This window comes from Sitophilus oryzae, unplaced genomic scaffold (genome assembly GCF_002938485.1).
Source record: "Sitophilus oryzae breed Bouriz unplaced genomic scaffold, Soryzae_2.0 scaffold_396_pilon_pilon, whole genome shotgun sequence".
Taxonomy (NCBI): domain Eukaryota; kingdom Metazoa; phylum Arthropoda; class Insecta; order Coleoptera; family Curculionidae; genus Sitophilus; species Sitophilus oryzae.
The window spans coordinates 454,891-476,347 of NW_022146969.1; the positions used below are offsets into that span (position 1 = coordinate 454,891).

The 21,457-nt window shown below is 32.0% G+C and overlaps 2 protein-coding genes across 2 annotated transcripts in view; both read right to left on the bottom strand.

The window, feature by feature from the left end:
- The window catches only part of LOC115885533 (zinc finger E-box-binding homeobox protein zag-1), a 680,770-nt gene that overhangs the window by 325,646 nt on the left and 333,667 nt on the right, over nt 1-21,457 (bottom strand). The window lies entirely within an intron of this gene.
- On the bottom strand, nt 3,008-4,665 carry LOC115885535 (putative nuclease HARBI1). The gene has a single exon (XM_030904493.1). The coding sequence runs from the start codon at nt 4,127-4,129 to the stop codon at nt 3,293-3,295; it is 837 nt and encodes a 278-aa protein (XP_030760353.1). The 5' UTR covers nt 4,130-4,665; the 3' UTR covers nt 3,008-3,292.

The window sequence follows — 21,457 nt, forward strand, 5'->3', positions numbered from 1 at the left end:
ATTAATAGTTACTCTCTTATCCAAAAAAGAACACCTCCAACAAAAAAATCTATTCAGATGAATCAAAAACCACACTATCGAGAAAAGCTGCATCTTGATGACAAAGCAGTATTTAAATTTGTTACTTTGGTAAAGTATGTATCTAAATGAGACTCCAAAAATGAAGAAGATCATGCAGAGAACTAGGAATACCACTTAACAACGAAACAACTCTATACAACCCTCACTTTACAGATGATTAAGAAGTAGGGCACAAGATAAGGAAAACATAAAGAAAATAAAAAAAGACTAAGAAGATTCTCTGAAATAGACACCATCAGAAAGAAAAAAAGGAAGGCAAAAAAGCAACATGGATTGGAGGAATACAAAAAGCTATGTCAGAGAGGAATCTTCATCCAGAGGATTGGGGAATAGAAGACGCTGGCAACTAGGTATCTGGATAAATGAAATGAAAGGGTAAACTATTTCATGAGGTGTTTTAAACAAGTAAAAGCAGGGAATAATCTAACACGGGACATACTAACACCAGGAGGCATTAGACAAAGAGACAGTTCTTAGCCTCTCCTTATTCAATCTTTTAATATACATCATCATAGAAAAGGTGACCTCGATGAATATCGGTTATCAAATGGGACACAACAGAGTTAGCATGGTGTATTACGTCGATGATGCAGATATTATCGCGGAAACAGAGGACGATATGCAGAGACAGCTTCATAGATTCTATCAAGTAAGCCGAGAATTAAATATGAATACCTCTACAGAAAAAAAAAACTAAATGCTTAACTTTCTCTAAAGAGCCGGTAAGATGCAAACTGGTAGTAGAAAACAAAATTATTGAGCAAGTGTCACAGTTTAGATACCTAGAAATAAATATGTCGAATGCATGATCCAGAGAAAGATTTGAGAAACCAAATAAACGGAGCAACGGCCAGGTCAAATGTCAGGATGTCTGAGGCAAATAGTGTGGACAAACCTCTTCCCTATACGAACAGAGCAAAATTAAAATTTATAAGACCTGCATCGAACCAATAATGACATATGGCATAGAAATCTGAGAGGAAATAAACAAAACTAAAAGCATGTTAAGAGTCACTGAAATGAAGAACCTAAGAACCGTATGGGGAAGACTAGAAGAGATAGAATTAGAAAAAGAAATATCGGCCAACAATGTGATATACAGGACGTAGTGAGATGTGGTAGCAAAGAAGGCAATGGTTCACATACGTAAAACGCATGGAAGAAAACAGGCTACCACGCTCTTGAAGGGAAGCTTATGGGCAAGAGACAGCCGGGAAGACCTCCAAAAAGATGGAAAGACAGTTGGCAGTTCATCTCCTAAGAACTCCTACAGAGGCAACCTTAAAACTAACAGATCGACTAGATCTCAAATAAGTGGAAGAAGAAGTTTTAAACTTTCGCCAAAATAACATTTCGTTTTCTTTGTATAATATACAGATGATGTCTTTAATTTATAACTTTAAAATATATATAAAAATTTTACGGTGCAATGTTTCATGGAAAATATTATGATTCTTTCTTTTTTATGTATTTTTATTTATGGTATTTGATTATGTTTATAAACCTTAATACTAACTATATTGACTGTAATTCTAATCTCTCTACTATATCCCCTTTTTATTCACAACGATAAGCTACACCATTCGATTTTGATTCAGCGGGTTCGCTGACCCGAGATGAAAAGGTGTTTAAATTCGCCATAATCCGCATCCACACGTTGAATAGGTAAAAACGTCCACGGACACAATGCCAATCGGACCCTATCCGAAACATAAATAGAACAAATCGCCCTCTACCTACAAATCTGTCACCGGTTTACAATGCGAGCGTGCGCCAAGTGAACCGTTACGTAATGTATAAAGTAAACTTCAACCGGTTTCTTTTCGGGAGCTGCCTGGCCTTTCCCCAGTTCCCGGTTTAATTGTGATTTATAGTGTGGCACTTTGGTTCTTTCGGCTTTGGAGGAGCCGAAATCGTGTTCGTTTAAGTTGAGTACGCATTAAACTTAACGACTTTAAAATTTGATCAAGGAAACTTAATAGTGCGTGTGAAATATATAATTTAATAAAAGGATTGACTAAAAATATAATTAAATGAGAGAGCAGTCAGAGTAAATTCATTGACAAAGGAAATAGAATCTAATATTCTTACACTAGATCATACACTAAGGCCCGGTTGTACCAAAATAAACTGAACGAGAGTTCAACTGATCTGTTGGTCAAAGTTGAACTTGGATTGCGTTGCACCAACTCGCGTTCAGTAGAACGTCGATCAATATTTAGTTTCTTATGTTGGTATTGAATTTCACAGTAACTTTTGGAGTTTTTATATAAGTTGGCGTAACTGCTTTTAAAAGTTTGTTTTATTGATTGGCGGGTTCTCCCAAAATATAAATTATGGTACCTTTTTTCCTTTCTGTTGCCATAAAATACGACTTTTTAATACCTGTTCGCGGCTGACCGATTCGTTCATTTACTTTTTAGACGTTCTAGCTAATACATCTGTACATCATACCTTATTTTTTATATTATATTATTATATAAAAGTGAAATCTATATTTAGAGGGTATGTAAGGGGTTTAACAAAAAAATTAACAGATTGGAGTAGTTCAAAAATTGAACTAGCTGAGCTTCAAAAGAAATGTTTCCTAGAGCAGCACAATTTAAAAATGTCTCAAATGCAAGAAAAGCAAGAAGCCTTTATGAGGCAGCAAGAAAGGGAGCATGATGAGAGAATTCAATTTTTAAAATTTAGCAAGGAACTAATAAAAAAAATAATTGACCAATAAATACTCTGTAAATATATAATTATTAAAAAATATTATATAAACACTTAACACACAATATATATGAATTTTGAAAATATGCATACATATTATATCGTTTTATTTCTTTTACATATTACATATCTAGTACAAACAAGTATACTGAATTGTATTAATTTAATATCATTTATTAATTAATGTTATTTAATTATCTACTTATAATCAGAATTATCAAAAATATAAAAATAATCCTATACATACAATAAAAAATATTAATATTATATACATAAATCAAAATATATACAAGAGTATGTAATGGTAATTTATTTTACGGTAATTATAATCACAATTTAATTAATTAACAAGTTATTTTGACTTTAAAACATTAAGACATTTTAAGAATGTTTTAGTAAAATAATATTGAAACATTTTCTAGACGTAAATAATTAGTTCTAGATGTAAATAATTAATACTCAGCAATATATTCTATATCGTAAAATAACATATTTAGAGTGATTCAAAATATCCATTAATTAAACTATATCTAACACTATTATTTATACCACCCAAGTCATTTGGAACATGTTCTCCTATATTATTTCCAATGTTTATTTCCGCTTCAATTTCATCAGTTACTAATGGTGTTGGATCTGCAAAATGACACGCTATGTTATGAAGAACAGCAGCGGAAACCACTATTGCTTCTACTTTATCAACATTTAAACGGATTCCTGTCGCTAATATAGGAAATCTTCTTTTTAGTACACCAAAACACCTTTCTATTGGGTTTCTTGTTCTTATCTGAGCTTCGTTAAATAAGTTTTCAGCCCTCGTTGTTGGATTCGCCAAAGGGGTTATTAGGTATGGTTTTACTCCATACCCACTGTCTCCTAGTAATAAATTATTTCCATAAACTCCATTTTCAAACTCAGCCTTTACTCTAGAATTTCTAAAAATCATTGAATCATGTGTAGAACCAGGCCATCTACACACAATGTTAGATATTTTCAAATCGCTGTCACAAATTGCTTGGACATTAAATGAAAAAAATCCTTTCCTATAGCGGTAATTCTCTGCATTTGCCCCTCCAGGAGATTGTATCTTCACATGCGTACAATCAACTGCTCCTATGCATCTTGGAAAGCGACAAATATTATAAAATCCTTGTGCCTTTGAATCTTCCACTCCCATTGGCATTTTAATAAAGTCCTTGCTTAAAGATGCTATAGCTCTAGTTACTTTTGTAATCACGCGGCTCGTAGTAGACTTGTCTACACCACTGATATCACCAACACTTTGTAGAAAACATCCTGTTGCTAAGAACCGTAATGTGATAAATACCATGTCAGCTGGTGTTAAAGCATCATTTCTAAAAATAAAAGCTTAAATAAGATACAGTAAATATACATAATTAAACTTACTTGTTTGTTTTAGATGCAATTAAACCGGAAATTTCCTCTATTAAATAATTCACAATAGGTTTAGCAAGTCGAAATCTTTTTTTAAAATTCAAGTCATTCCATTTTTCGAAATTGTTTGGTCGAAATCGTACTGTTTGTGGTCTCCTTAGCCGCTCATGTTGTCTCACTAATTCTAAAAAGTCTTCGTCGTCAGTTAATTCACCTAATAAAGGATCCATTACGAAAAATCTTAAGAACAATAACAAAACGATAATCAAAACAACGAAAAGCGGAATATGTCAAATAATAAGGTTATGTCTACCCCTGAACGACGCTTGAACCAGCTTGAACCGCCTAATGTCACCGTTCAGTTGACCGGGCAATTTGAACGGCGTTCAGGCTTGGTACAACGCATGTTTTGCTTTGATCGTCGTTCACAGTTGATCTGTCGGTGAACTTCGTTGGTACAACCGGGCCTAAAGCTAATAGTGAGAACTAATAGTTCTTAAATTGGTCTTGATTAAACCGCAGATGTCTGAAAGATAAGCAAGTAAAGTAAATTTTAAGTTAACGTCTCTTTTCTGCTGCCAGGGCTAATCTGAACGGGGCCTACTTTGTTTACGCCGAATCCGAACCGCGGTTATCGGCCATTTCATGGTCAATGGCCTACCGACTTGGCGGGTGTCTATATCAACTGTTACTCACGAGATATACGATCTTATCCGGCCTCTAACCGGCATGAAGGAGCAGTGTGTGTCAATAGATTTTACACTCTTGCCATGGAACAACAGCACGACAGAGTTTCCAGACCGTCACCCGTCCATTCACTAGTATCGCCTTACGTCGTTTAACTTCGGTGATCTATCGGGTTGTCTGAAAGGGCTCCCTCTCTCGTTTCATTGTACAGCTGGTTCCAATAAAATTGAGTACGATATAAAACATATTTTTATTATTTCGGGCAGTATATATTCTATGATACCAGTCCCCCATTTCTCTATTCATGTCATGCTGACGTTCTGAAAAATTTATTTGCCACTTAGTCAAAAGCAAAGTTGTTTTATACAATGTCACAATAACCTTAACATATCAAAATACTTGACACATAAATATACACTGCCCAAATATTCGAAAAAAATGTGTAAAGAGTCGTATTCATTTTTATTGGAACCAGCTGTACATCGGCTCCCGCTTTACCTATAGGGATAATTTCTCGATTTAAAAGATACCCGCATGGAGGTCAATTCTTCTTTTGTGCTTGCGTCGCTGTCTTAATTACCAAATAGAATCTAAAACTCTTGATATTTTATGTGACTGTTCATGAAATACATGACACTTCAAAAAAACTAACTGCACCAGAACTGGAATGGAAACCAACATAAACCGAAACTGAAGAACCCGGAGGACCTGGAATGGGAATCCTCCAACGGTCTAAGACACTCGAAAAAGTTCCTCAAAACTCACGACCGAGAAAAATCAAAGATTTTCTTTGACTTATGTAAAAGCAATGTTTGGATTGTCACGGGGTTTCTAACAACTGTCTCCTCAACGAACACCTCAATAGATTGAAGCTGAGAATCAACGGGAAATGCAGATTCCGTGGGGAAAATGGGGAAACACCAGAACACCTTATCACTGAGTGCGCCGAGACGACAACCGTGTATGCCATAAACTTTGATACGGTTAATGTCGAGGATGGAGAGTTGGCCTCCCTGGAGCCGTCACAGATACTGGCTTTTGTTAAAGCCCTGAGGCTGTATGATGAGTTATCTTTATATATATATATATATATATATATATATATATATATATATATATATATATATATATATATATATATATATATATATATATATATATATATATATATTATTCTTTCTTTTCTTTGACCTCACAATATATATTTTATTTAATTTTTTTCTTGGCTTTAGGTGAGGTAAAAATGAGAAAAACGGTTTTTTTTATATTAAATATTTCATTGACGTTTCGATCTGGTAGGGTCTTTATCAAAATTTATTACTAAAAAAAAAATTTATAGTCACATTATGAACGTACTAATTAAAAATAATAGTAATATATATATATAAAAATTCTATTTTGTTACCTTGAACGTAGATTGTTTACTTATTACAACATTATCAATTTCATTCTGAAATCTATTTTTATAAGGTGGCGTGAGAGAAAAAAAAATATATATAAAAAGCCTACCTTAGCGAAGAAACCAGAATATCGGACCCAGAATATCGACAAAACGCGATAATTAAAGCTAAGGATGCTCTTAAATTAAATAGCTACCCACATGACATAATTAATAACATTTTTAAAAAACGAATTCGCAAATTTTACAACTCACACCAACATAGTAAACCTATAAATAAGGACAATAAAAAATACATTTCTATCCCTTTTGTGAACGGACTGTCACAACAAATAAAACATTTACTTGGTAGTTATAATCTCAATGTATGTCACAAATCACACAATTTATTGGCGAGTAATTTTTCAAGGCTCAAGACAAAAACACCGAAAAACAAAAAAAGCAATCTAATTTACGAAATACCCTGCAAAAATTGCAGTGGAGTTTATATAGGACAAACCAGTCAGTATCTTGTAAACCGTTTAAAAGGTCATAAATACGACAAGAAAAATAAAACAGCCCTAACTTTGCATGAAATCCAAAAAAATCACAGTTTTGACTTTGAAAGTAAAAAAATAATTGGCACCGAATATAACACCAAAAAAAGAGAAATTCTTGAATCTATTGCTATCCAAAAAAACCAACACTCTGTTAATGATAGGATAGATATAAACAACCTGAGTAAGATATATTATTCAGTGTTGTAAAATCCATTAAATGTGTATGTCTCTTTGCAAAAATTGTGACGACTTTATTGATATGTTTGTGTTATGTGTGTGGAAACCAATGTTGGATATATTTCTTCGCTAAGGTAGGCTTTTTATATATTTTTTTTTCTCTCACGCCACCTTATAAAAATTGATTTCAGAATGAAAATGATAATGTTGTAATAAGTAAACAATCTACGTTCAAGGTAACAAAATAGAATTTTTATATATATATATATATTACTATTATTTTTAATTAGTACGTTCATAATGTGACTATAAATTTTTTTTTTAGTAATAAATTTTGATAAAGACCCTACCAGGTCGAAACGTCAATGAAATATTTAATATAAAAAAAACCGTTTTTCTCATTTTTACCTGACCTAAAGCCAAGAAAAAAATTAAATAATATATATATATATATATATATATATATATATATATATATATATATATATATATATATATATATATATATATATATATATATATATATATATATATATATATATATATATATATAAGAATGGGGAACACACAATAGATCTGTAAGGTCGCAGTGATTAACACCCCTCCTAAACATTCTACATTCTGCATCAAAAAAATATCAAACCTTTTTTTGAACGTCGATTATTGATATTACTTCCATAAGCCGTGATTATGGAAGTACTCTTTTTCTATTTTGAAGACTTCAGATGTATTAATGTTATACTTTTCATTGAACATTACGTGGAATTCACAAATAACCAAGACAAAGCTTGTAAATTTTCAAGAAGATAATGAAAAGCTTAAAAAAATGAGGTTAATGAATTGACATAATTGTTTTAGCATCAGTACCTAGCAATCACTAAAATCCTTTGACATACTATTAATAATTGAAATCATTTGAATAAACGTAAGTTGCTTGTTATTTATATGAACAAATATTAACCACAAAAATAAATTACTATCATAGGCCTAAAAATTATGAAAAAAAATCATAATTCAAAAAGTATCAAGATTATCTCTATAGCTAATATTACACGAGCCAGTAGATGCCGTTCTGTTCGCAAATGTTACATATATAAGAAAAAGAAAACTATTATAAACGTATCTACATATTATCAATTTAAAAATACTTAAATCTCTGAAAGTAAAAAACTTTGAAAATATAATATAATACCTATATACGGTAGTACTGGTTATTTTCTTTAGAAAAAAAATAGGTACACCACTGGTCACCCCTTAAGTCAGCTTATAGAAAGACTGCGCAGGGGAGAGAAACCCAGAGTGTCATTTTACTCGGCACACGTTGGACACACGTCCCTAATCCCGTGTGCGAATGCAGTCGTTCAGAATGATTATGTTAATTTAACTTCACACCTTCGTTCTTTTTCCTACCAAATTATATTTCAATGCACAGCTCACAAAAACAGCCATCCAATAGTTTTTTACTTACAACCCGTTCTTTTAAGTATTTTAGTATGTAATTTAGATAAAAATGTCACTTAAACACAACAAAAATGCTACATCTTCGTTATTTTTTCTACTTAATCGAATTTGAGTGCACAACTCAGAAACCTTGCAAGGTACACCCTCCGCTCTATTCGGAACTTTGTATATTATGAGTTGTAAATCTTATTTTAGAAAGAAATTTAAATATTTTAAATTTAAAATTATTTTTAATTTAAAACCAAGAATACTAAACAACAACAAAAATAATAAATTTAAAATTAATTTTATTTAAATTTGTTATTTTTTTCCACTCTTTTTTTTCCACTTTGCTATTTCATGGCACTTCTAGTTTGCACAGAAGTGGCTGCAAATTGGTTTATTTTATATAAAATTGATAAAAATATAAAACTAACTTTTCCGCGCATGTCAAATTACATGCAAAAAAGAGCTATTTTCATTTCCGTGACTATTTTATGTTCTACATAAAATGTGTTATTGTTATTATTGGTAGTATATTAAAAAGATTATGGAGCTGAGAACTAATTTTTAAGGCAAATTAATTTTCTGTTAGTGTTATTATCGATGTAATGTATTAGGGTTTTAAATCCAGAAAGGTCTATTAAATACACACATAGGCCGGGTCCTAGAACTTAAAATAATACTAAAAATAATTTCCCGCTCGTTTTTCCATCACCCCTCGACGATATCGCCTTTCTTAATGCTCGAGTTGATGGATTCAGAAGCATACATACACTCACTTTCATACGCACGCTCCCGTGCACGCACCGCTGCATCCTTATCAAAACCACGTGGAACAGAATAGCACTTTAATTGCTCACCTATTCTTTAGCCCGAGCTAGCAGCATCGCGTAACAATGGCTCCCCACGAGATTTATGTTAATGCAGTTCCGGATAAAATAACAATTTTTATAGATTGGCAATTATTGGCGAACGTCGCTTTTTGTGATAAATTCGACGGTAGGGAGAAGATAGAAAGGACGAGATAAATCTATCCCTTTAACATTTATGTGTGTATTTTGGTAGAGGAGCCGCGCCGAATTTTTATTGATGGTCTAGTGGACGTGCGAGAGAAATGATGTCCGATAAAAGGTAAGTTTGTATAGGAAATAAATGGGGCAAACGAAGGAAATGCGATCAGCTTTAATAAAAATAAGTGTGTAAGTAATCTCTTTATTTTCGAGACAAGTTTAATAGTCTTGATTTTCAAATTGAATAGTGTAGCGTTTTTTTAAACCACTACCACTGCGAACGGCAGCTTTTCATCGGAGAGCAGTCGTGGATAAGGTATTTCACTAGAGAGAAAATTAATCAGTAATAATTAACAAAAGATATATAGATATTGGGCGCCAGGCATGTACAGAGAAAGAAAACACAGTTGTATATTACTTAAAACTAATGACTATATTTATTCATGATGAATTCTGATGGTAAATAGCATTGTACAATTTTAATAGTTATTATAGTGGTTATTTGTTGAGTAAAACTATGTATGTAAATAATATTAAATATGTTCTATGAAAAGACTATGAAAAAATACAATGCGTGTAATGTTATAGAAAATATAAGAAAAGTAGCATTACTTTATTTAAATTGTTAAATTTTATGCGGTGTTAAATCTGATATGTTGCAACCTGTAGATTCTAGAATCTATGTCTCGTTATTCATCTGTTAATATAGCGCAATAATAATATCTATAGAAAGTAATACTATTACAAGGCGTAATATAATGAAACCTAAAATCTAAATCACATTGTAACTACTGCATTGACATAAACGTTCTTAATAATCTAACCACTAAATATAGTCTGTACGATATTATTTAAAATGTACGTTACTGTTTAAGACTGAAAATATAGAAAATCTAAAACATAAAAACTAGAACGTAAATCTACACTTAGCTGTTCTTTATGTAATCTTGCTTCAAACAGTAGCAGCGTGAGGTGGTCTCGCATCTCTGTACTCAGCCATCCAACACAACCAAAGAGGCCAGCATGAGACACCATAAATTGGTACAGCCGTAACTAACTAGCTTACAGCTGGGAACGAAGCAGCATGGGACTCAAGCTACATCCACGCTGTGGCACTTATATGTAAGAAAAAATCGTTCTTACTGGGGACACTCGTCCACAGGACATCCGTACATAAGATAATGTCCGTACACAAGACACTACCTTGGACACAGTCCGTACCTTGGAAATAGTCCGTACCTTGGACACAGTCCATACCTTGGACGCAGTCCGTACCTTGGACACTGTCCATACCTTGGACGCAGTCCGTACCTTGGACACAGTCCGTATCTTGGACCCTAAAAATATGAAACTCTTGTTTAAAACCAAACAAGGTCTAATAAACAAAATAACCCTACCTCGAAATACTTCCGAGGGCTCAATAAATAATAAACAACATGTCCTTTCTTCCATGTGACATTCTGGAGGACAAAAGAAAAGGGACGCCAACGTGCCAGCAAAATACAAATACAAGTTGGGCCATCCGTAACTCTACCCTAAAAATATTCAATAATAATATCGAATCGATAAAAGGTAATAACTCATCTTTACCTGTAGCCTCGAAATAGCAGCTGATTCAAATTATACAGCAAGACTTAAATAATCACCATTTCCAAAAGCTAGGATATAACAGAGCGTCAAATCAAAGTGAGGTTAAGCACGGAGAGAGTTGACAGAAGCGATGTTGACAGCGCGCGCCTCCACAGAATAGTAACAGGGTTGTGTCGAACGATAACAGGGTTGGCGACCAGGGAACGTAAAAATTACGCGTCAAATAAACTATCCGGCCTGAACGAGAGGGAATCCGGTGATGATAGGCCAGACATCATATATTATATATAAAAAAGACATGTAACGAACTAAAAACGTTACAATAGATAGCCAAGTATAAGTTAATTAACCACCCAATGTACAGTATAATATACAGGGTCGCTGTTATGTATGGAAACCTTCGATTATTAGGTAAAACATAGGAGGTACCGCAAAAAGTTAAATACAAAATTTATAGGATTTTTAATTATCTATTAGTGAGTAATAAATTTAAGTATACATAATCGGTCATAAAGTCGTGGCACATAAAAGTTTCATTTTTTTAAATAAAACCCCCTGTATATTATTGCATATATCAATTCTTTCTTCAATTCTAAGCAAAAATCAAAACATACAATGTACCTCAAACCAACCGTTTCCAAGTTTTTCACTTTTGAAAATATCACTTAAATAATTTGATTTAATTAATTTCGATATGTTTAGTTTCATTTATCGATGCCATTCTGCCGATACTTAATTAATAATATTAAATACTAATAATATTTGACATTAGTCCTCAAATTAGTTACCATTTTTTATAGATGTATAAAATGAGATTATATCAAGTCTGGAAATAACAAAATTTTCGTTTAACATTTCAATTCGTTAATTTATGTACATTGTCTATTACGATCATTGCTTAAAAAAAGGAAGAATTGAAATATGCTATAATATACAGGGGGCTTAATTAAAAAAAAATAAAGTTTGATGTGCCACAACTTTATAACCAACTCTGTATACTTAAATCGGGGATTAATTACCTTAGTCTTGATTTTCTTCTACAATAAATTTTCAGAGAAATATTTTTTCAAACTATTCCTCGTTGAAAACGGTAGAACAAAAGCGATAAAAGCGAGAGCGCATTTAATTGCCGCGACCAAAAAATTTAATTAGAAATTAATGGCAAGAAGTGGACACGAATTTGGCCGGGCAAAAGGGCAGTAAGGCAAGAGCCCTTTTTTACCGGGCACCTAGCCATTGTTCGCCTGTCCGCTGACCAGAAACAGAAGGATGAATTATAACGTGGAACGAACGCCGAGGCAGAAAGTCAGGTAATTACTTTGCAGACAATACAATCAATTAATTACTTGTGACGGTTACCGCAGCAGGTCGCGCCGACAGGAAACCGGGGCGGCTATTCTCGGCTTCAGTTTTCCAGTAGTTTGGACCACGATAAATACAGCCAGAACTTTTAGTCACACACCATTTATTTTAGTTTTTATTCTAAAGCGAGTTCTAAAGTTTATATATTGTTTTTATATTACTATAATAATATGAATCATCATCAACATCATCACTTGCAGAACATCCAGGAATACTTGGAATCATCTTTTTTGGCAAAGTTTTCCGAAGCTACAGTAACCCGAACGAAGGGAAAATGGACGTTCATTTCCTATGCCGCTGTGCGGCTTTATATGGGACACGGGATTGTTTCCTCAGAGGCTCCAGCTTCGTAGATCTTGAATATATCATCGGGAAGAGCATTGAGAAAACAGAAATCGTCCTTTTACTCTGGAACACCTGGCACAAGACAATTTTTTTCAGACTATTGAACTCATCGTAAGTTATCTCTCCAAAACAAATTATATGGGTATTTCGCCGCTGCAAGAAAACCTACAAAATAAAATAGTTATTTTTTGTTTAATCCAACGGAGACTAACTGTCAGCAGTTAGGTTTGCTGATAAACAAGTTTGCCTAACAAACAAAAAACACTTATCGTTGTATAGATTGTATTAAAAACCTCTTTTATTCTTCTTTTAGAGGCTATCGCTGCTTTAATTATCGTAAGTAATGTTAAATAACCAATGTTACTCTATTTTGTGTTATATTTTGTAACATACTAGGAATTTGGAGCTTAGAAATCACCAAGGAATACACGCCCTAAAACGGATTATTGACTCGGAAGCTGATAAACGTGTAAAACGAATGGCAGGACGAAAACAGGACGTCCCCATGAGGAGACAACTATTAATATTACTTTGTTTCATTTAATCTCGATTAGTGACTTGCCAAAAATAGAAATTAATGAATTGATGATATTTGTAATGGAAACGCTCGAAGTCAAGCAGCGCGTGGTGATTTGGACGAATGTTCCAAAACATTTTAAATTGATTTTAAATTTAATTGCAGCTTATTATAAGACTATTAGAGATGTTTTCTAATAATGAAGTAAAAAGCATTAATGATAATGCGAATATTACTGAAATATCCATTTTTATTTTTGTATATTGAATTGAAAAGATATCCCGTTATTCAGCTAGTCATCAATAATTTACATACGACAATAACAATTATTGTGTGGGAAATGGCATTGTTAGCTCTTGACAGTTAATTTTGACATTTGATTATGTTGACGCCTACTATGTTTTATATGCAAAATATGAAAGAAAAATCTCGTGCATGAACGAAGTGACATTAACAACTTCAAACTAACATTTACTACCTAATTGATGACAAATTTCTTAAGGTGACATAAAGTAAGACCATTTAGATAAAAAAATATAAATTAATTGTATTATTTTTAGAGTATAACAAAATACAATTAGAGGATTCAACTAAATGGAAGCATCGCGCAGCCAAGATAAAACTAACATCGGCTTGTTTTTGCTCGAATTGGCGTTGTGCATCGGCCGAAACAAATTTAATTGGTCGAAATACATTTAGGAAACGAAACAACAACCTCCCATCTATCATAGTTGGAGGTAAGTCAGCTATTAATAATTGTATTTATGACGAGACACCGCATCATTGCCCCCATTTCTTCAGATGACGGAACGTTCGGTCGGCTTCAGCCTTCAGCAGCGGATGAGTCACGAAATTATCGCACCCTAGTGGTCCTGGTGTAATAATTATTAATCCGCTTACCGTTTACACTCCAGCCAGTTTTTCTTGACGTTTCGCCGTGGAAATTAATTTTTGAGATGGCTGAAAGATCGAAGAAAACTCCTTAGAACCCTCCCTAAAACCATTAAGGAAATTGTTGTGAAGGCATCGAATAATTTTTTTTCTTTTGAGTAATGTTTTAGTAGTTTTTTTGAAATAGTAATTCTTATAAAGTAATAAAAAAAAGTCACATCATGATTTACTGATCAGACACAAAACACAACTCAAAGCTAGAAGATATCGGTTATCCAAGAGATTATTTTATTAGACGAAAAATAAAGCAGCCTTTTCTAGTCGAATCAAATATAAAAAATCTATTCCTTAAACATCTATAGATGTTAGTAATGCAGGGCTATTGCTTATTCTTTTTTCTATACTTAAAATCTTCCAAAAAAATCAAAATATATACCTACAGATAAATATAATTACCAGCCTTCTGGTTTTACCTGATCAAGTAACGGTTATCAGCTAATAATTGTTAATCTGTAATTTGGTTTTTGGTTTTATGTAAAATCATTACTAGTATAATGATTAATTAAAACAAAGCGTACTCATCCGATTTTTTTTGTTTTTAGATTCTACATTAAATTTTCCATTTTTTAATTAATATTAATTTGCAGAACTAAAGAGAAATAAAAAAAATAGTATTGTAATAATTTTATGTTTTTGAAAAAGATATTTAAATTTTTCTAATGATTAATTAAATACAATAGAAGGAGCCCATAAACATAAAATAAGAATTACATGCAAAATCTCTAAAATTATTATTACTGATGGAAAAATTGAGCTCTCTCTGAATATGTTTACTCTATCATATTTTTTGAATTTACGAAATATTTCTGGAAATATTTCGTAAAACATTTCGCAAAACATTTCTGGAAATACTTTCTGAAGTAAACGCAAATATAAGATAGTGTTATAAAGGTTAATTCCCACGTTTCTTGAAATAGAACCAAATAGGTCAAGATTAACAATAAAAACAATCAGAGCCCGTCTCGGTTTAGTTCAGGAATCGTGTGAACTAATTTTTATAACATGGGCTTATATTTACCGTACTATTTCGTGAAATAGCACGAATCAATCAAGGTCAAGCGTTGTGGTGGCTGCTTTTACAGTTTTCTCTAAAAACAATAAGAAAACATTGCTTTTTAAAAATGTCCGTAGACCATACTTTTGTTGACATCGGGTCAATCAATAATTTTCCTAATCAGCTCGATATATTGATAATGTTATCAGTATTGCTCATCAAGCAATACTACTCTTATATTAATCAATTAAGACCGTAAACAAACATATCGCATACAATATTATGCACTAATTCATTATAATAACATTAAATCATAAAAATAATGTAATTATATTATGCTCTTTTTTATTATTTTCTCTATATATTGTTCTTACATATTATAAACGCCTGTTCAAATATTAATTTTGTGGAATATATATCAACATAAAACGAGCTGTAATTAACGAAATATCATTGTATCTACAACTATTTTAGAAACGTCTAGGTTTACTCATTTCACTGAGATTTATGAAAAAAAATCCTTTGCCTCGGGTACAGATACCGCCACGTTTTGGAAATAGCTCAAAACAAAACGAAATTGAACGAGGCAAGAGGAAACGCCAAGAAAATTTCCCCACGCCCTCACGAGTAGTGTTCAGGTTAAGACAACTGGAAATAAACCAAAATGCGACAAAGTTGGACGACATAACGCGACCTTGACCTGCTTCGAAGAGTTCTCCGCATAGTGTAGAGCGTGTTTTAAACCCGATGGAAATAAAACAATATTTCTGTAATGTCTATACATTTGTGGCGGGTTCTTTTTTCAAACAAGATTTCTAGGTATTTCGACTTATAAATCCAAATGGTATGTTATCTACATTTATATACGTATATACAATATTGGCTTAATCTAGTCAGAAGGAACCTTACCTGACACTAACAAATATTTCAGCTTATTTCTTCTATCTTTTTCTTCAAAGCCTAACAATCTGTTATTAATATAAGTTTCAAACCGTATTATGAGACAAAATTTTAATTTAATTAATTATATCTAGCAATAGAAAACTACTATTAGTATAAGGTCGCAAAAATGTAGATGAGCACGCCTATGGATTCGATTCCTGTCAGTTCCCAAAGGGCTTTCATTAGCATTTTTAACCGGACGGAAATGTTCTTACACGAGTAGGCATTTCGAACTAATTAAATTCTTTTCAAAAGAAGGGTTGTATTTTGTTTAGCATGCCGATTGCATGAGCTTGCAGTTTTGCCAATTTCGGGGTATATGGACAGGGAAAAGGACAAAAGGAAATATATAAGAAATAAAAATAAAAACTTTCTAAATAATATAACAGATAAATAAAGTATTAATAATAAATTCTTTGATATTATTAATGTATGATTTTTTTAAAATAAAGTATGTCCTGAATTAACCAAAACTTTTTAATATGTATTTATTTCTATGTAAATTTATTACTTTTAACAAATATTTCTTACTGACTTATACAGAAGGATATTTTTGTATAATGCTAAAATCTTCTATTAAACCACCAAAGACTCTACAGTAAATTGTATTCATTTTGAGTTGCTTTAACATTGTATTTTATTATTATGTTTATACCACACAAAAATCATCCCTTTTATAGCTAGAGTATTGATATACCTAAACAATAAAAAATCGTAACATTTTACAGCGCAATTTATGGAAATGTCTCAGCGAAAATTATGTAAGAATGAAAGTCAAAATGACCGATTCGATTATCTACGTAATCAATTTTATCTTTACCAATTTATGCCGTCATTAAGACTTAAGTATAAATCAAGCCATAAATTTGTTAGACCGCCATAAAGTTTCAGATGATGCTTGGTCTGACTAATCCGCTGCAGCGAGGGTGAAAGTTTCGGGATGACCGTCTTTGGAATTGAATTTATGTCAACTTTCGGATAATAAAATATATTTTGATATAGATGATATATAAGATATCTACTAAAAATTTTAAAAGTAGAAAAATAAATAATATAATAGACAAAATAGTAGAGACACAAGTATATCTGAGAAAAAATGCGTATGATTCATCATTTTCTGAATTTATGTTTTTATCAGTTTTTATGGTTTGTTTTATTTTTCTAGTATATTTTTTTAGTTATTAAGGTTTTGCTAAAAAAAAACAATATAAATGAAAAAGTAAAATATAACAGTAAAATATTACTTCTCTGCATAATAGTTCTGGATACGAGACCCTTTTTTTGAGAAGTAGTGAGTAGGTAACAGAAAATCACAGATCACACCTTGGTAATCACAGATCACACCTTGTAAGAATTTGTGACACAATGTTGTTCTCTGGCATCTGCCAAAGTTAGTTTTTAATAAAAATAATCTCAAAAAGCTGGGTTTCTTATGCAAATATTAAGAACTATATTTGAAAATTTTATATAAGTATACCAATCTTAAGCTATTTAAATATAAATACAACGCAATTTTTAACTAATGGCAGTTTCTCGTGGTAGAAATAAATATAACTGGTTTGTTTTCCAGTTAACTATATTTATTAATTGCTTATTTACTTAATTAGTTTTTCAAATTTACTTATTGTTTTTCAAAATTCGACCAACAAACCTTTTCAAATTTGATAGATACCTGAGAGTAAGAGCTGAATTTTATTATTCTTTTTATTATTAATGACATTTTTAATCTTTTCCAAAGGAAAACTTAACGCCAAAATTAAGTTTGATCTAAATCAAATAAGAACAAAAAATCCCATACGATTCGGACACTTTCTGTGACACTGTATGAAAATTGTATTGTATAAACACAGAGGAGTATGTTTGTGACATTTATCGTGATTATTTTTTCGTGCTCCGGCAAGTGTAAATAGGTTTTCCTACTTTTAGGTTATTTTATTTTAAAAGAGCAAGGTTTTTTGAAAAACAGGGAACTTTATACAAAAAATATTCAGGGAATTTTAATTTAATATTACAGTAAATATATAAAGCAGTAATAAAAAAGAAAAATACCAATGTCTATGCATAAAAGCACAAAATAATTACGCATTTATCTATTATTTTCCGAAGAAATTCATTAAAATAACCTAATTATAAAAATAAGACTAAAATATAAATAAATATGTTGATTATACTGTGTACAGGGTGTCCCAAACTCGAACCTCATCAGTGAGATCTCGGGAACCAGGGCAGGTTACCATAGGAGGTCGCTTAAATGAAGGCAAATTTGATGCTGATCAAAATGCCACCTTAAAAGTGTGTACATTCCGAATACTTAACTAATTTTTTCAAAAATCCGAAGATTCGCTTTCATTTTTATGATTCTGTTTGAATAGAACAAAATAAATTTAATTTTCTCATCCCAACTTTTCTTGTTCTAAAAAATGGTGTTATCAATTTTTCAAACTCGCCATTTTCGGTTCGTCATAGAGCTAACATCATCAATCCTGCCTTTTTTAAGTACCTACGACCTTAGCTTATTTATTACGGATTTTAATAGTCCCCAAAACCAACGATGTATTGCGAAACTTCTCGAAATCTTCATATTAACCTTTTTTCAGTAAGATCTTACCAAAAATCTATTTTCTTTCTTTCTCTATCCAACAACAGAGTCTCTAAGGAAAAATTGTTTTAATATGCATTATCCAAATAAGAGTGTCTAAGAATCTTGGGACGTAAAGTCATAAAAAATTAAAAATAAAATGGCTCATGAAAAAATTAAAAATATAATAATAATCTTTCTAAGAATCTTCAGAAGTGGGAATTTTTAAAGAAACCGTTGACGTTCTGTTTCTTGTTTCTTTTTTGTTCACGATTTCTTGTAGACGTATCTGTTTTAAAAAAAGTAAAGTGTTCTCGAATAGTTGAATTTAAATATTTTAATTAGTTTTTTTCTTTATTATTTGTATTTTTTTGCTTCCGACGACGGAAAAAGATAACTTTCCGAAACGTTAAGCATTTTTTTTGCTTTGTTAGGCAAATTTGTATTACCGTGAACATAACTTCTGACAAGCAGCGTCCGTTTAGGTTTAACGCAGAAGTGTTTACAAAAAATAATTATTTTATTTTGTAGATTTTCTTGCAGTGCAGTGGCGAAATACCCATACAGGATTTTTTTGGAAAGATGAATCCGCCGAAAATGTCGTGATTGCGCAGGACTCATACGATCTAGAGTTCATGACTAAGAGGCTTTATCAAGAATACAACAAATGGGGACTTCAGGTTAGTCTAAAGAAGACCGAATACTTAGCTGTCAATTCCAACGCTTGTTTTGAAGTCTTCATTAATGATAACGTCCAGATTCAACAAGTAGACAAATTTAAATACCTGGGTGCTACTATCAACAACGAGAGTTTGGGCAAAGAAGACATACAAACCCGAATTCAGAAGAGCAAACAAGTTATTGGATGTCTTAACAGCCTCTGGTGGGACCGAAACTTATCTGCAACAACTAAAAAGAGACTTGGAAGAACATTGGTGGAGTCAGTTCTTTGCTATGGTTCAGAGCTGTGGACTCTGAGTGCAGACGCGAAGCGCAAAATCCAAGTTGTTGAAATGGACTACCTTAGAAGAAGTGCAGGTATATCTAGGATGGAAAAAAAAGACAAACATCGAGGTCAGGCGTATCATGAATGCATCGAAGGAGACAGTACTGGATCGAATCGAAAAATCCAGCTTAAAATGGTTTGGACATGTTCTGCGTATGCCGGAGAACAGGTGGCCAAAAAGAGTTTTTCAATGGGCTCCCAGGGCAGAAGAAAGAGAGGTAGACCTAGAAAATCCTGGAACGGAACGGTTACGGAAGCAATGGAAGCTCGTAACCTAGAAGATGATGACGCTCTAAATCGAGATGTGTGGCGTAGGGTACCGGGAAGGCAGCAATAGGCTGTAGTTGGAAATGAGTATTAAATACTTAAACCAAATCCCAAAAAAAAAATATATATATATATATATATATATATATATATATATATATATATGAATATATATATATATATATATATATATATATATATATATATATATATATATATATATATATATATATATATATATATATATATATATATATATATATATATATATATATATATATATATATATATATATATATATATATATATATGAATCCGCCACATCAGTATAGATATTTTTTATGGTTATTTCATGTTTCCGATAGTTCCTATTTTGGGTAATCCTGTACAGAGACACAAAACAAAACTGAAAAAGCAGCCACCAAACCATATCTAATTAAGTTCACGTCTAACGATTTCTTCCTAATAACGCCAGAAATATATCCGATGGCAGACCTCCCCAACCGAGTTCCCCGACCGTAGCAAATATTTCATAAAGAACAAAAATCACGAAAATATTGCATGCTTAATACGCAGGAGAACCCATGTCAGCGACTAATACCGTTCTTCTTTATTAATATTAAAGTTCGCCCGGTATTTGCATTAAACATGTAGCGACGTACGGCCACGCTACATTATATACGCTATGTTTATTATTCCCTACAGCGTCCATATATAATAAAACGCTGCTTTATTACATGTTTATGACATACACGAGTCTATTCCAGAAATTATATATAAAGAAAGCAGAAACATTTGCGACTTGCTAGTCTGATATGCGGAGAGATTGTAGCGATCGGTATAATTGAATTCTACTATTTAAAATGTTTCCCAAATAACGGTTTTCTCAGATAGTACCCAAGTAGTATTTTTGGACCCATTTTAGGTAATGTTTCTAATAATTTTGTCTCTCGGTTTCTTGACACAAAATGGAAACGGTATGCCACAAATAGGAAATATTTTCGAAACCTATATATTTTATATGGCTTTATTACATGTGTTTCCAATGTGGTGGCACTAGCCACAATGCGGAATTAAAACTTTTAGAGGATATGTTAGAGGAAACATTTTCTGCAATTTGTGTCGAAGATATTTCCGTTTTCAGCAGCGACTGTTTCTAAATGTGAAGAAATAAAATACCAAACTAAAATAGTATATGTTTGTGTGTAGATGATTTCAAAATAAAAAAAAAAACAACGCTTTATCTACAAAAAGCAGTTTTTACAAAACAGCTTCATCGACAAAGCAAAACAAAAAAAGCACAAAAACAAATATACAAATAATACAAAAAATGTCATACAATACAAATCAATTAAAAAAAAATTTACGTCATAAAATTACAAATAAAACATAATGGACATTGTAGAACACAGGCGTATCTAGAAAATTTTACAAAAGGAAAACTGTAAATGGATAA

Bases quoted from the DNA above. Each gene is read 5' to 3' on its own strand.
- LOC115885535 (XM_030904493.1), bottom strand. From the start codon at position 4,129: ATGGTATTTATCACATTACGGTTCTTAGCAACAGGATGTTTTCTACAA.